The sequence below is a fragment of the Canis aureus genome, chromosome 27 (genome assembly GCF_053574225.1).
Source record: "Canis aureus isolate CA01 chromosome 27, VMU_Caureus_v.1.0, whole genome shotgun sequence".
Classification (NCBI taxonomy): Eukaryota; Metazoa; Chordata; class Mammalia; order Carnivora; family Canidae; genus Canis; species Canis aureus.
In genome coordinates, this window is record NC_135637.1 from 17,241,912 (window position 1) to 17,258,178 (window position 16,267).

Below are 16,267 nucleotides of genomic sequence, written 5' to 3' on the forward strand. Positions count from 1 at the left end.
ACAGTTTTGCCTCTCCCAGATATCTAGACCCTTTGTCTCAGTCTACCTTGTGTGGGGTTTACGTCACATAGGAGAGGCAGTTTTGAATTTGGTCTCCACACTCAGCATCCCAGTGTCCTCGAGCAGCCCCTTCACACATCTGGGCCTCATCTGTAAATTGGCAGCAGTACACTATGATGGTGAGATGACCCGGCCTGGTCAGAGGACAAAATATCAGCATGGGCCAGAGCAGGGAAGCTTCTGGGTGCCCAGCAATGAAGTTCACTTGCCATTAGGCCCTTATAAAAGCTTCCCAAAGGGGGATCCCTGGGTGGCTCAGCGGTTTAGCACGTGCCTTCAGCCCGGGGCATGATCCTGGAGTCCCGGGATCGAGTCCCATGTCGGGCTCCCTGCATGGAGCCTGCTTCTCCCTCTGCCTTGTCTCTCTGTCTCTCTCTCATGAATAAATAAATAAAATCTTAAAAAAAAAAAACAAAAAAACAAAAAAAACTTCCCAAAGCAGCCTGCACGTTTCCACACTTTGAGCACCCAGGGAGGTGAGTGGGGGCAGGGGGGTAATCTGGATATCCCAAAGGTCTGGGGCCACTGTGCCCACCCCGCAGATCACTTCTCTCCAGCCTACCCTGAGAGCTCAACCTGGGGGCACCGACCCTCCCCAGGCCTCCCAGGCATGTTTGTTCCTCCCTGCCCAGGAGATGCAGTTTTTCATTTTTTCCTCAAAAGCTTGTTTTTAATCATTTTCTTGTTAAAGTATGATTTTTTTTTGTTAAAGTACGATTTACACACAATGGAATACATCTTCACTGTTTTGAGAACCTGATGAGCCCTGGGGATTCGCTCCCCAGAGCCACACAGACACAATTGAGCACCTGCACTGCCAACCCCCCCTCTGAGCCCCAGAGCTCCAGGAGGGCTGGGGAGGTATCTGGTCCACACCGGTACCCAGACGGAATACGGCACATGGCGAGTAGGCTGAGGCTGTGGTCTGGGGCCACCTGAGGATTTTATAGGCAGAAGTCCAGTGGAAAACGTGGGGCCACCCCCACCAGCCGGCATGGGCCACACAGGCCTCTGGTTCCCTTCCCAGTGAGGGAATCTGGGGATCACACCAGAAGCGGAATCCCAGCTCTTACTTCTCAGCAGCCTGTGACCTCGGGCAAAGTGGCATGCTCTCCGGAGCTTCCACATCCTCATCTGAGAAATGGGAACCCGTGGTGTTCCTGGGGGCCTTGCATGAGCAGCTATGGATAAACTGCTCAGCTCAGCTCTGCGTTTGGCAGATGACAGGCGCCTGGTAAACACTCGCTGTCACCATTAAGAGGTCTGAACTCCAGATCTGGGACATTGTTTTTTTGCTTCTTCCTTCTGGCAGCTTCTTGGCATCTATATAGATATGCCTGTGGAGCTGTTCTGAAGCCTGAAGGAAAAAAATAGACCCTCCACCTTTCCCAGAATCCTCCACTTATTATTTCCTTTCCAGCCCCAGGAGCAGGCATGGATGGGGGAGGCAGGAAATGGCCAAGTCCAGGCCAGCTCAAGGTGGTGACAGGGAGGAGACTGGAGAGGGAGTCCCAAGGGGGCCTTTCTTCCTGGCGGGGGCCCACTTCACACCTTGGGACACATGCCAGGCTCGACTCCACTCCTGCTGTGGAAGGAGCATCAGAAAGGCCAGCCCGCCAGCCCAGCTGCTTAATGGGAATTTTAACAATCTAGGTAGTCAGCTTTCTTGGCTCAGAAAAGATGTTTGGGAAGACTTAAAACATTAAGAAAAAAAAAAAAAATCAATGAGACTCACAGGCAAGGGGAGGTGGGTGTGCAGCTCGAAAGATGCCCTGCGTGGGCAAGCTGGTGCTCAGGCCTATTTTTGGTGGGGCTGGCTCAGCGCTGAAGCCCACAGGATGCATCTCATGGTGCCAGGAGGGCTGGCATGGCCAACGCCAGCTGGTGGGGTGGCATTCACAGTTCTCTTGGACACATGTCCCCAGGCAATACTCATCGGGTTATATAGTCCCTGGGGTCTCCACTCTTCAACGTGAACCTCTTCTGTTCTGAGTAGGATGCACACATATAAAGGTGAACAAGACACCTCCCAGCTCTCGGGAAGCTCCAAGTTTTGAGGGGGTGGCAGGTGACAAAGCTGACAGTTCTAAAGTGGTGTGGTGTGTGCTATAAACGGGAGGGAATGCAGGGGCTTTGGGAGTCTCAAAGATGCACATTAACCCTCAAAAGGTTGGATGGGGAGTAACCAGGGTGGCTTCTGGAAGGCAGCAACAGCCAAGCAGAGCCCTGCATGACGAAGAGCGTGGGCTTCATAAGGAGACAGGGTTAAGAGAAAATGTTTGTGATCTTAACCTGGCCGGTGCTTACAGAAGTATCCCCTTATGTAAACACCAAATTATGCACAGTAAAGAGTGCTCCAGGCAGAGGGAATGGCTTGTACAAAGGCCCAGAAGTGAGAAAAATAGACGAGCAGACTGTTTCTAGCTCTTCTGCGTTCCTAGAAATCTGAGAGGCAACCCAACACAGAGAAAGCACGGTGTTGGCAGGGGACGGACTTGGGGATCCTCTGATCCCCTACTCCTCTACTTATTATCTGTGGGGCTGCAACCAAGTTGCTTTACCTCTCTGAGCCTCAGTTTCCCTATCTGTACAATGGCCATATTGCCATCTTCCACGGAGGATTATCATGAAGATTCCACCAGAGTGCAGGCAAAGCATTCAGCACGGAGCCTGGTGCTCAAAGAATGATGTCCATCGTCACCATCCTGTGCTCATCCTGCTCATCATTTCCAGAGGGAGTCCTCAGAAAGGGACCAGACTGACTCTTCAATTTAGGGACCATCCTGGTCCTGGAAGAGGCAGGGGCCGCTCAGCAACCTTGTGGGCACAGCCTGTTCCCTGGCTGACTAGGCCTTGGGCTGAATACTTCCCAAGGATTCTTGTAGGAGCAGGGCCCTGGGAGTGGACACTCCCACGCCAAGCTAAGCACTTCACATATACATCATCTCACTGAATCCACGGAACCACCCGAGGATCCAGATGGGGACGCTGACACTCAGAGTGTCATGTAGCTGGGAAGAAGTGGGATCAAGCCTGAACTCTTAGCCGTGGTTTGGAGTGATGGGGACATACAAGTGGGTTTAAAAACGTAGCCAATACTACTAAACACCTGCCCAAAGCCACATACCTAGCAAGATCCTTTAAATCCGGCTTCCCCCCGACTATGGCTGCATCCTCATCTCATACAATTCTCATTTGTCTTCAATGTCTTCCTGCCATAGGACCTTTCCATGTGCCATTCCCTCTGTCCCAAACTGTACTTTCTTGCTGATCTTTGTGTAAACGGTTCCTTTTTATTTGAGTTTCTGCTCCATTTTGGCCTCCTCAGAGAAGCCCTCCTGGTCTCCCCTAAGGAAACGTTTCCCTACCCTTCCCCTGACTCTCATGCCACTGTGTGTCTCCCCCTCAGGAACATGAGCCTCTCTGGGTCACCTCTAAGTCCCCAAGTCCTCTTGATCAATGAATTCTTGCTGAACGAGTTAAAATGCCTAGACTGTGCCAGCCCCTTTCCGAGGACTAGGGGGATCTTTCCACCTAAAGTTCAAAGAACTGATGGCATTCCTTCTCCCTTCTAGACTGACCTCACAACCTCTTTCCTGATGCGCCCCTCCCCCATCTCCCTTCACCCTTTGGAGTATGAAAGTGGAATCCCAGGCAACTAGAAGGGAAGCTGCATCAGCCACTTGCAGGAAGGCTACAGGGGGAGCACTCCGCTCTGTCTTGCCCACACAAGACTGGACCCAGGAAATAGACATGACTTCCAGCATGCTCTGCGGTCCCATCACCTGTCACACTCCCCACCAGATGGAATTCCCCCCAAGTGCCTGCGTGGGGGCTGCCACCATGCTGGCAGATGTCCCAGCTACAAGGAACCCCAACTTCCACCAGTCCAAATACAAGGCACCAAGAGGTCACTTGGTGACAAAACCGGGGCGGGGGGAAACCCAGGAAAGAAAGAGGGGAATCCCACCTCTCTCACGTTAGCCGTGGGGTTGAAGTGCACTTAAAACTTTCTGAAGTAGACTATTTACACAGGATTCAAAATGAAAATGTAAAAAATTTACTGTGAAGAGCTCACCCCCTCTCCGTCCCTTCCACCCAATCTGCAAGTATTTGCTATTCTTACTTCCTTGCGGATCGTTTGAGTTCTTGATGCAAACAAATCACAAGTATAAGCTCTTAGTATTTTTAAAAAGTGTTGCATGTTATATGCCCTACACATTGTGTATACTACACACTTTTTCCTCCAGTCACGGATAGTTCTGTGCCTGTCCACGAGAAGATGTAACGCAGCCCCATGTGATGTGTGCGTCTGTACAGCCAAGGAACCAACCCACCCCCCCACCCCAGGTACTGAGGGGCTTTCTGTCATTTTCACCGGACAGAGGTGTTTAGAGTTGGGGTCAGCAGGGGTCACGCGCGGCTGGGTCCCGGTCCCCCCACCCCCCACCCCCCCAGGTGGTCAGTCACGGCCCGGTGGGCTGCGCTGAAGTCCAAGCAGGTGGCGGAGGCCGGCTCCTTCCTGGGAGCACCTTCCGCAGCTCGCACCGCCGGCGCACGGAGCTCCGAGCTCCTACCAGCAGGACGTCCATTCTGGAGGCGGAAACGGAGAGATGCAGTGACTAGCCCAAGGTCACACCGCCGGACGCCGCGTGCGCGCGCGGGACTCCCCTCCGGCCGCCGGATCGCCCCGGGCCGGCCCCGCCTCCTCACCGCACCCCACGGCGCGGGCCCCGGGTGCAGTCCGCGGCCCCCCGGCCCCGCACCCCCGCGGTCGGCGCGGCCAGCCCGGCGGGGCGCGGGGTGCGGGGCGCGGGGCGCGGGGCGGCCAAGGTCGCGGGGCTCCGGCCACCGGCTGCGCGGACCGGCTCACCCCAGCACCGGCGGCCGCCCGGGTCCCGCCGACTTCGAAACTTTCCGGCCGCAGAGCCGCGGCGACTCCAGCCCGGAGCGGGGCGCCCCACCGCGGACGCCGGCCGCCTGCCCGGGGCGGGGGGGGGTCCCTCGGGGCCGCAGCCCCCAGCCCCGCCGGCTCCCCGACACTTACTCAGCATCGCCGCAGCCCGCCAAGCGGCCGGCGGGGACCCATTCGCGGGAGAGGGAGACTGAGGCGCGGACGGGGCCGGCTGCGGGCCAAGGTGACACGGCGCGGCGGGGGGCGGCGGGGGGCGGCGGGGGGCGGCGGGGGCCGGGGGCGGCCGGGGCCGGGGCGGGGGCGGGGGCCCGCGCGGTACTCACAGCCGGTCTTGCCCACGAGCTCCCGAACCTCCTCGGACGCGGAGTGGGCCGCGCCCATGGTGCCCGCGGCGGCGGCGGGGCCCCGGGCTGGCGGCGGCTGCGCAGCGGGGGCCGCGTCGGGCGGGCGCGGGTCGGGACGCGGGTCGGGACGCGGGGACGGCGGAGCCGCGGGTTCCGCGTGGGGCGCGAGCGCGGCCTCTTATAGCGGCCAAGGGCGGCGCCCCGCGGTCCTAGCGCGCGCCGGCTTCGCGCACTGCGGGGATCCGGGAGCGCCCTGCCCCGCGGCCGGCAGCGCGGCGCGGGGGCCGGACCTCGGGGCCCACCGCCGGGGCGCCCCCGCCCCCGCCCCCGCCCCCAGGGCGGCCGCCCTGCTCGCCCGCGCCCCCCCTCCCGGCTCTGGAAGGAGGCAGGTGTCCGCACAGCTGGGGCGTAGGTGGGCGCAATCAAGTCCCGGAGAGGTTCCACGTCCACCTGCACCCCGGTTCCATCACACAGCTTCCCAGATCTCAGAAGGGGAACTCACCCGGGACGGTGAAGAAACACAGCCAACATTAATTAGCTCTCTGGTGAACAGCAATAAAAGTAATGTAATCATAGTGATCCACCTTGAATGCGCACAAGGTGCTTTGCTGGTCTTATTCCCGGAAAGCCCCAGGCCCCTCCCCAGCACCTTGATGAAGCGGACACACCACGTGCCAGAGCGGCCCATCCCAGTGGCACAGCCCAGGAGCTTGGGGTGGGGGAGCTTTCAAACTTGAGGAGCAGGCAGCTTCCTGGCCCTGCCCCACCCCGCCCCGACTCCCACCCAACACCCCCATTCTGGCTCAGGCAGGACCCAGGAGGCTGGGTCTCAAACTATCCTATCCGCGGAATGTAATACAGGTGGCCTCCAACACGCCTGCGAGTTTTGCCTTGAATTGGCTTAAGGAATTGGATTCTGTGGTCAGGCTGGATGACCAGGGCCAGTCCTGCCACCTGTGTGACCGTGTTTCCTTCTACTCAGCAAGGGGACAGTGATAGTTAGTGAGATGTCCATCAGAAGGGCCTGCCACAGGACATGGCACAAAGCAGTTGCTGTGGAATCACGTCCATTTTACAAGGGAGGAACTGATTCTCAGAAAGGTCACACAGCCAGGGCAGAAATTCAAAGTCAACATTCTCTGGTTCTCAAGGCCAGACTACCGTGCTCCACGGTGCCTGGTGATGAAGCTATCAACGTTCAGCATGTATTCAGTGTACGTCCTGGGTGCCAGGCTCCGTGACATTGCCAGGGTGGGGGCATGGGCCACTTGGTGCTCACAAAGACCTGGGTGGGCCCACCTACATTAGTTTCACAGGGCACTGGGGAAAGGGTGCTGAGAACCGGTTGCCCATACCTATAGACTACAGGCCCAAACTGAGGGTCGCAGCCCTCCAGGGGAATCCTGACGCCCCCCAGAGTTGTAGAATGAACACCCATCCTGGTTAAAAGTCCAGCTGCCCATTCCTTCAAAGAGCTGGAGCCACCTGCAGTCTGCTTTTTTTTTTTTTTAAAGATTTTATTTATTTATTCATGAGAGACAGAGAGAAGAGACTTAGGCAGAGGGAGAAGAAGGCTCCCTGCGGGGAGCCTGATGTGGGACTCCATCTGGGACCCTGGAATCATCACCTGAGCCAAAGGCAGACGCTCAACCACTGAGCCCCCCAGGTGTCCCTGAAATCTGCATTTCAAAAGCACTCTTGGGCAGTGCTGATGTAGCCAAGCTGGGGAAGTGCTAGCTGTGGGGCATCAGCTGGTCTGAGTTAACTGGACCCAAACCTTGCATTTCAAGGCAGAAGGAATCTAGAAACCCAGATTGGCCTCAGGGTCACGAAGGAGGTTCTGGTGCCTTGGGAATTACCCACCACTGCTGGACACAATTTTATTCTCATGTAAAATACCAGTTCCTGGAATTTTATTATATTCAATTATCCAAGGATTAAATGATGGGGCTTTCTGCTGAAGGGATAATGAACAGCATTTTCAGGATGGCACCTCCTCCCCCTTGGCATAGCTGCTCCCAGAGCTAGAAACAGTGCAGGTGGGTGGGGATGAAAGCCCTGGGACCATGCTCTGGGGCAGTGGAGTGCGGTGGGGGAGCCGCACAGGACTCTGCTCTGCCCCTCGGGGATCACAAAGAGGCCCCCAGTGTGTGGGGTGAAGGGACCCTGCCCTCACTCTGTGACCTGTCTACCCTGACAACTTTATCTCAAGCCCACTGTCAGCTCCTAGATGAGCACTGGCACCTGTCCCTTGTGCCTGGAACTCCCCTCCCCTCCCTCTTCCTATGGCTGGGGGCTTCCTTTTCAGATCTCTGGGTAAATATCACCTCCTCTGAGAGGCCTGCTCAGGGCTTCCCTCCACCTTCCTGGGTCTGCTGTCAAACAAGCCACCTTCCCCAGCCAGCAGGGAGCTGGAAGAAGGGGAGACTGGGGTGTAATGACCAAGGGGAATTTATTCCTGACGGCAAGTTTTGGAGAAATCATCAGGAGCCCTGTGTGGCAGCAGAAGGTGGAGAGGACAAGACACAATCCGTGGGTTCATTACTTCATTCATTCACTGCACATTTATTGAGATCCTGCTGTATGCAGGGACCTGGCTGGGGCCTAGAGCCCCAACCAGGAATAATCAGGAGACATACTTTTGCTCCTAAGGAGAAATGGGCAGACAGAAACACCAGAAGTGACAATGCAGAGGGGTCAGAGAAGGGCTGACTTAGGCCCAGAAAGACCTGGAATGTTCAAGCCAGAATGGTTCCTAAAAAGACTATTATCCCTAAACTGAGAGCTTCAGGGAGACCATTACTAGCCCCAACTGTGGACCCAAATGGACAGGCCAAAGGTACATGCTGGGTGGACGGCTGTATCCATGAGGTTCGGGGGCCCTGGACTTTGCCCCCCTGCTCTGGCCTTGCTGCACGTACGCAGCAAGGGCTCTCCCCACACAATGCCTGCTGCTGCCTGTTCCAGGACGTCATGGCTTTAATTCAATCCTAGCAATGGCTCTGTCGGGCGTCAGAGCAGGAAGGAGGTCTGGAGCTTGGCGTGGGTTCTGGCTGGGCTGATTGCTTCTGCTGTCTGGAGCCCTACAACAGGGGCACCCTGCGGGAGGATCTTTAGGTTCCCATCACACAGCGTGACCTTCTGACGGCTGGAAAACACTTTAGTCACCAGGCAACTGCCTCTCTTCTCTCAGAGGAGCTGATTAAAACTGGTGGCCGAGATGAGAATGGCTTTTACCTGAGTCCGCAAAGGGCAGTGGCGCCCAGAGACTTCAAGGATGGTCTTCCTGCAGCTCTCCGGCACTCCTTTTAGGCAAGCCTCCCAAACCATAGGTGGGCAAGTGACTTCATCTCCCTGGGCCTCAGTTTCCCCATCTGTAAAATGGCTATAAAACTGGCGTCTTCCTGTGAGGATTAAATGTGATATTTGTAAAGTGCTTAAAACAGTGCCTGACAGGTAAGGACTGTCTGATGGTGTGTAGATAAAGCAGAGGAAGCCCAGCTTTGTAGCATTGGGGTGTAAATATTCCCATCGTGTCAATTTCAAGCTACCAACCATCTGAAAAGGGGTTTGCAAAGTTCCTGAATGTCTGACAGTTCGATCTTGCAAGCTAGTCAGAGCCAACCGCAGCACACCACTACGTAGTAGACTTATTATTCATATGTTCATGCACTCACAATTTTTTTAAAGTTTATTTATTTAGTGATCTCTACCGCCAACATGGGCCTTGAACCCATAACCCTGAGATCAGGAGTTGCACACTCTTCTGACTAAGCCAGCCAGGCACCCCCATTTGCTCACTGTTGAGTGCCAGGAATTTAAATACTACAGTAAAGGAGCCAGTCCTTGACCTCAAGGATCCCAGACTCCAGGAAGAAAAGAGATATAAACAGACCGTCACCGCACACTTATAGGGTCTGGAAGAGAGGCACCCAACACATGCCCGTTGAATTGATGGGAAGATCAAGGTATTCAGAACATGTCGTAAACCAGAATCACAGTACAGATACGAAGTTGGATAAATAGCAGTTGCTATGATACATCTGTCTCTGACTCCCTAACCCTCTAATCACTTCCTGGGCCTCCCAAGGTTCAGCAATGTTCTGGGAGCAACAAGCCTCTTTATCCTTCATCTCAGGCTCCTGACTCTAAGAAATGTACAGGGAATGCAAATGCCACCTTGCTTAGCCTCTGACTTAGGGAAGACCACACCTAAACCGCCTCAAACAAGTCAGGATTAGTGATGCTCCCATAAAATCTATCCAGGGATGGAAACCCTGCAGGTGACTCACACCCAAGTCTGAGGTTGGGTAGTTTTGGGGCCCCTGTTTTTGGGCCCCTGCCACCTCTCTCTGTTTCTGCCCGACTTGGGCAGTTTTTCTCTTAAGCTCTTTAAGGCTTCCTAATGTTGGTCTCGTGAATGGGATCAGAGAGGAATCATCTCCAATCTACCTTTTGAATTAGAGCTGTCCTCTTGGTTGTTTTTTCAATAATCTTTTCTTGCCTGAGGCACCCTGATCTTTTAGGCAAACCTGGGGTGGCAGTGTTATAGCAGATACACTCAACTCTGCATTGCATCTCGTGCAAAGGCTCTGCCATAACTGGCTGTGTGCCCTGTGGGTTGCTTGCTTTGCCCTCTGGACCTTGATGTTGTCAGCTGTAGAAGGGGTCCACAGCCCCATCTTTTGCTAGAGTGGATTCAGCAAGGGTGAAACGGCTGGCAGAGAGTATGCCCTCCACAACTGTCCGCTCCCTTTGTTAGGGGACAAGATCTGGGACTCTATGGCCAGGCTGACCCTCCTCTCTCTGTCACTCCCCTCCCCACCGTACCTGGTGAGACAAACAAATGGAACTTGCACTCTAATCTCCATCCACTTATTTAATCATTTTATGGGTGGCCAAGTTCCCCGGATCCCTCAGCTCCCAGTGAGGTGCCCCCGCCCTCCTGGGCTGCACTAGCATCTCCAGCCATCCTAACCGGCGGCTGGAGGCTGCCACCCAGACCGCAGAGGGCCGCAGCTCCGCGGGCGAGTGGGAGGGCTAGGTGCCTAAAAATGGAGACGGGGGCTCTTCGGGGAGGGCAGCTTGAGCATGTTTTTCTCTTATTTATATAATTATAAATAGTGACCTATTACTGGAATTTGCAGGGGGCAGATGGAAGCTTGTCCCTGGATGGGCTTCAAACTCTGCATTGTTGTCCGAGAAACAAGCTCACCAGAGAAACAGAGAGAGGTGGCAGGGGCCCAAAATCTATTTTAACTTTGCCATGGTTCCACATGGAGCAGCGGGGCAGGCTCTGCAGGGAGCTGGGGGCTGCGGGAGGACACAGGGAAAACCAGTGTGCGGGAGGGTCTGCGGGGAGGGCTTCTCAGACACAAACGTAGCCCCCCCAGGGGCCTCCAAGGGGCACTGCTTTTATTTACTCAGTATCCGCGATGTGCGGAGAGGTGTCCTACACCCTCAAACAGCAGGACTGTAGGAAAGCCAGAATAATGATGTCTGATCCCTAGAACCTGTGACACACTGCTGACCTTGAGATGGGGAGATTACCCTGGACTACGGCTGCGGGGCCCCACGTACTCACAAGGGTCTTTGTATGTGAAAGAGGAAGGCAGGGCGATCAGAGCCAAGAGCGATTGGATGTGAGAAAGACTCCACTGGGCACTGCTAGCTTTGCGTTGGAGGAACAGTCCACGTCCACCAGCCGAGGGGTGCAGGTGGCTCTGGAAGCTGGAAAATGCAAGAAAACAGGTTCTTCCCTACAGCCTCCAGAAAGGAACACAGCCCGGATGACACCTTGATTTTAGCCCAGGGAGACCCGTTTCAGACTTTTTTTTTTTTAAGATTTTATTTATTTATTCATGAGAGACACAGTGAGAGACAGAGATATAGGCAGAGGGAGAAGCAGGCTCCATGCAGGGAGCCCAATGCGGGACTCGATCCCAGGTCTCCAGGATCACGCCCTGGGCCAAAGGTGGTGCTAAATGGCTGAGCCACCAGAGGTTCCATAATTTCAGACTTCTGACCTCCAGAAGTGTGAGATGATACATTTGCGTTGTTTCCAGCCATCAGGTTTGGGGTTTCTTAGAGCAGTATTAGGAAATTGATGGAGAGTGGGTTTGCACCTGCAAGACTCCAGTGCCACGGAAACCAGAGTCCACCAGACTGTCTTACCGGGATTAATGGTTCTTTAAATTCTGTGTGCCGAACATCTGGGTGGCTCAGCAGTTGAGCGGCTGCCTTCAGCTCAGGGCATGATCCCAGGATCCAGGATGGGATCCAGGATCGACTCCTGCATCAGATTCCCAGTGGGGAGCCTGCTTTTCCCTCTGCATCGCTCTGTGTGTTTCTCATGAATAAATAAATAAATCTTTAAATAAATAAATAAATAAATAAATAAATAAATAAATAAATAAATTCTGTGTGCATGCAAATCACCAGGCAGTCTTACTTAAATTCAGATTCCTGGGCCCCCTTCACAGGTTCAGCCTGAGGAGGCCCAGGAATGCCTCTGAAATGAAAATTCCAGGTGTTCCTGAGGTAGATGGTCTTTTATTTTCCATAATGGCTATATTGAGATATAATTCACATACCAGGCAACTCCCCATCTTGAGCACACGATTCAATGGTTTTCCCCATCTTCACAGAGTTGTGCAACCACTACTATAATCAATTTTAGAACATTTGCATCATCCCCAAAAGAAACGTCACACCCTCTACCTATCACCCCTCAATCACCTATCCTCCGGCCCCTGGCAATCACTAATCACTTTCCTGTCTATGGATTTGCCTTTTCTGGACATTCCATACAAGTGGGAGTCTCTTATATGTGACCTTTTGTGTCTGGCTTCTTTCACTTAGCAGGCTTTTTTTTTTTTTTTTTTAAAGATTTATTTATTTATTTATTTATGATAGACATAGAGAGAGAGAGGCAGAGACACAGGAGGAGGGAGAAGCAGGCTCCATGCTGGGAGCCCGACGTGGGACTCGATCCCGGGACTCCAGGATCACGCCCTGAGCCAAAGGCAGGTGCCAAACCGCTGAGCCACCCAGGGATCCCCACTTAGCAGGTTTCAAGGTTCATCTATGTTGTAGCACGAGTCAGTGCTGCATTCCTTTTAATTGCCAGACACTATAACATTGTATGGACATACCATGTTTTATTTATTCATTCATCCATTGAGGGACATTCGAGTACCTGTGTGGCTTTCCTTAAAACGTCTTGTTTAGCCACCACGGCCAAATGATAGGGGATTTGGCAATCTGGCATTCCCATTTTGTAGATGTGGAAACTGAGGCTCATAGGGATCAAATCACATGCTCAAGTTCACATGGTTTGGAAGCGACAGAGCCCTGGTGGGTCCGATTTCCTGGCCTCTGAATCAGAGACACCTCTTGCAGGTGTCTCCACTGAAAGTTACAGAGCTGGCAAAAAAGGGAAAGAATGGAAAATCTATTTCTTCCATTTGCTGAATCAGTCTGCCATAATTTCCCTCTGCTGCTGAGTAATGACCCAGGGATACCCTTTACCAAGTGCTAAGTACTTACTGTATCATATTACCTCACTGAATCCTCAGACAACACCGCAGGATGTGCATTCTTCATTCCCCTCCTTCCCCATTATAAAGCACAAGGCACTAGGGCTCGGGGAAGCCAAGCTGTTGGTTGCCACACGGGTGGTTGTTACATGGTTTTGTGCCTCAGGGCTCCTCATATAAAGGGTCCAGCCGAGGAATTTGCATTAACAAGGGCCCCACTTGTTTCTGAGGCAGATCATCTGAGGTCCACACATGAAGAAGCCCTGTACCACCAGACCACGAGGAAAACTAGCTTCTGGCATGTTCTCCACTATTACTAACTGTCCCCTTGGCTGCCTGGCCTTCAAGGAGGTCCCCACCTCCAGTGCGCCGGAAGGTGGCAGGGACTGGATACTGAGCCAGCCATCTCGGGGCCCACGAGCTGACTGGCAGGGCAGTACCACCGGGGAGGATCCTGCCACCTGCTTCATCTTAGTGCCCCCCAGCCAGGGGGTGGGGGTGGGGAGCACATACAGCCTTCTCCTCCCTCCTTCCCTCCCTCGTGCCCTCCCTCCCCTCTGGGACAGCTGCATGTTCAAGCAAGACCCCAGCTGAGTGCCTGGAAGGCAGGATGATAAATACACGTTGGGGTTCAGAGTTGGCGCAGTCAATAATTTGGGGCTTACTTGGGAGAGGATGCAGCAGGCACCTACCATTTGGGCAGCTGGCGGCGGAGGGCACAGGCAGGCTGGGGGGCGCGGGTAGGAGGTGGGTCCAGAGCCTCACCGCTCCTGTGCTGACTCAGCACAGCTCAGGGCGGGCTCCTGCTGACCGGGCACCCTTCCCATATGTCCACTCTGGGCTGTCTCTTAAACCTCTCCTGGGGCAGGCTGCAGAGAGCAGAGATGCGAACAGATCAGGCTCTCCTGCTTCATGAAAAAGAAGAAGGATATGAGTATGAAGGCAAGGCAGGAGGCCCTTTACGCAGGGTGGACTTCCCCTGTGCCAGAGACTCCAGGAGGCTGGAGGGGGACAGATGCTCTGGGGGCTTCCCAAGGCCTGTGTGTGGAGGCAGGAGCAAATCCCAGGCAGGGTTCAGAGTTTTGACCTGGCAGAGAGGTCTGCTGGGAGAAACCCTGAAAGAGAGGCCCCTCGCCCTCCCAGGTCACCTTGGATAAGAGCCAAGTTAGAGGGCTCAAGGCAGAACTGAAGAGCTCCCTGAAACTGGCTAGCTCAACTCTCTCATTTTCACCTGGAAGGAAGCTCGGAGAGGTCAAAGCCATGGATGGCCACAAAGACGATCCTGGCTGGGCCTAGAAGAGGCCCTGAGACTCAGAGCAGGGTGAGGGGAGAGCTGGTCCTTGGGCCATATATGTCAGGGTCTCCTGTATTTTTGCATAGAGATGCAAGCTCCTGGGACCTACTGGCTGATTTTTATGTACTCTCAAACCTGGGAGCCTCTGTTGCAGCGGTTGGGGATGGAGTTGGAGATGTGGCTTCAAGTCCTGTCTTTGGCCTTAGGTGATGATTTGCCCCTGGAATCCTTGGTTCTCATCTGTGAAATGGGTACACGAGACTTCAAGCAAAGTGTTCACCCCGTGCTGGTGCATGGAGAGTGCTCAGCGATGGGCAGGCCACTGGGCTAGCTCAGGGCCAATTAGTTGCTGGTCCTGGCTGCGTCTTGGTGGGGGTTGGGTGGAGGGCTGTCTCCCTGTGCCAGCTGACGCATGTGCATTTGGGAGCGTCTACAGAGGGAAGCTGCACTCTCCCCCTGTGATAAGGAGGACACGTTGGTGCCCATCCCCTGGGGCAGATCTGAGTCCCATTGAGGAAGGGAGGGAGGATTGGTAGGGCCACAGAGGCCATGCCTCCTGGATTTTGTGAAATCTGGGCCCCCAAGCCCAAACAGACACCCAATGTCCCAGGGTGAAGAGAGGGCCTGCGGGTTTCTGAAGAGAGGGAGGTGGGTGCAGACGGGGCTGAACCCAGCACTGCAGGGCCCCTGTGCATGTTGGGAAGGGTCCCAGGAGCAGGGGCTTCCAGAAGGAGGCATTCCTCCCAGGGGACCTCAGCCGGGCCAGTCAGAGGGCACAAAGGAGACAGCCCTGGGACTGCCCTGAAACACCCAGAGGGACTTGCTGGGCTCAGATCCTGCAGTGTGCACTTGGGGGCTGAGGAACCAGGGCCCCCCAGCATTGAGTAGTAAGGCCTGGAGGTTGGATTACAGCAAAGGCCCCCTTCCCTCTGTCTCTGTCCACAAAGCATCACAGAATCAGGCGTGCTTTCATGCCACTCACGCTGAGCATTTATTTCCTATTCAGGAAGTTGCAGCCAAAAGGCCTACTGCTTTAGATTGGCTTCTTGACATGAAAAGTCAAGAACAGAATTTTCTGGAGGCGCTTATCTAGATATAAGCAGCAAAAAGACTAAAAGACTAAAATCTCTTTTGGGAGGACTTGGGAAGGGCGGGGCAATCCTATCTTTTGGGGGCAGGGGCGGGGCTAAGAGTCCAGGTATGGAATGAACCAGAGCAACTTTCTCAAATTTGGCCACACTTTTGAATCACCTGGGGGAGCATTTAAAGATCCTAATGCCCAGTCCACAAGGCAGACCCCAATTAAAACAGGCTGGGTGTAGCTGGGCAGTATTTTAATCCCCCAGATGATTCCAGTACACAAGTGAGTTTGAGAAAACCCTGTCTCCATGCTAGCTGCAAATTAGACTCCCCACCCCACCCCCTGGGGAACTCTTAAAGCAAATGTGGGCAGGCTCCATCCCAGGTGCACGGACCTAGAAATGCGGGTGGGAGGGAGTCCCAGTGTTGATGTTTTGGATAAGATGCCACTAGGGTGGAGAATCACAAATCATGTCTCCATAGTGGTGGGATTCCTCTGCCACGGGGGCACATGGGCGCACATGTGCTAGTATTTTCTTGGCAAGTTCTGATAGTATGACCTTGGACCAGCCGCTTGGCAGCTGTGCTGAGAGATGTGGCTCATTAACCCCATATCCCAGAGACGCCAGTGGCTCATCAGCTGTGAGGGCTGTGTGACCAGAGCACCCAGGATGGCTCACAGGTGGCCTCCCATCTTTCCACTCAGGGAACACGTGGGGCTTGTACTGTAGGGACAGTCCTGATAAAGGGAGCGCTAGGGATCTGGGGAGAATGTCAGTGTGACCTTGGGCAAGTAGCTTCTCTTCTCTGGCTTTATTTGGTGTTTCCTCTGTTAAAAAAGAAAGAAAAGAAAAAAGAAAAGAAAAGAAAAGAAAAGAAGAGAAAGAAGAGGAGAAGAGAAGAGAAGAGAAGAGAAGAGAAGAGAAGAGAAGAGAAGAGAAGAGAAAGAAGAGAAGAGAAGAGAAGAGAAGAGAAGAAAGAGGGATGCCTGGGTGGCTCAGTGGTTGAGCATCTGCCTTTGGCTCAGGTCATGATC

At 54.2% G+C, this 16,267-nt stretch overlaps 1 protein-coding gene across 1 annotated transcript in view; it reads right to left on the reverse strand.

Annotated features, from left to right (window-relative positions):
- The window catches only part of TESC (tescalcin), a 47,463-nt gene extending 42,007 nt beyond the window's left edge, over nt 1-5,456 (reverse strand). The window contains exon 1 of the mRNA XM_077875801.1: nt 5,299-5,456. Within this exon, the coding sequence (XP_077731927.1) occupies nt 5,299-5,356 (58 nt within the window). The 5' untranslated portion in view covers nt 5,357-5,456. The remainder of the gene's footprint in view (nt 1-5,298) is intronic.
- Nucleotides 5,457-16,267: the final 10,811 nt, after the last annotated feature.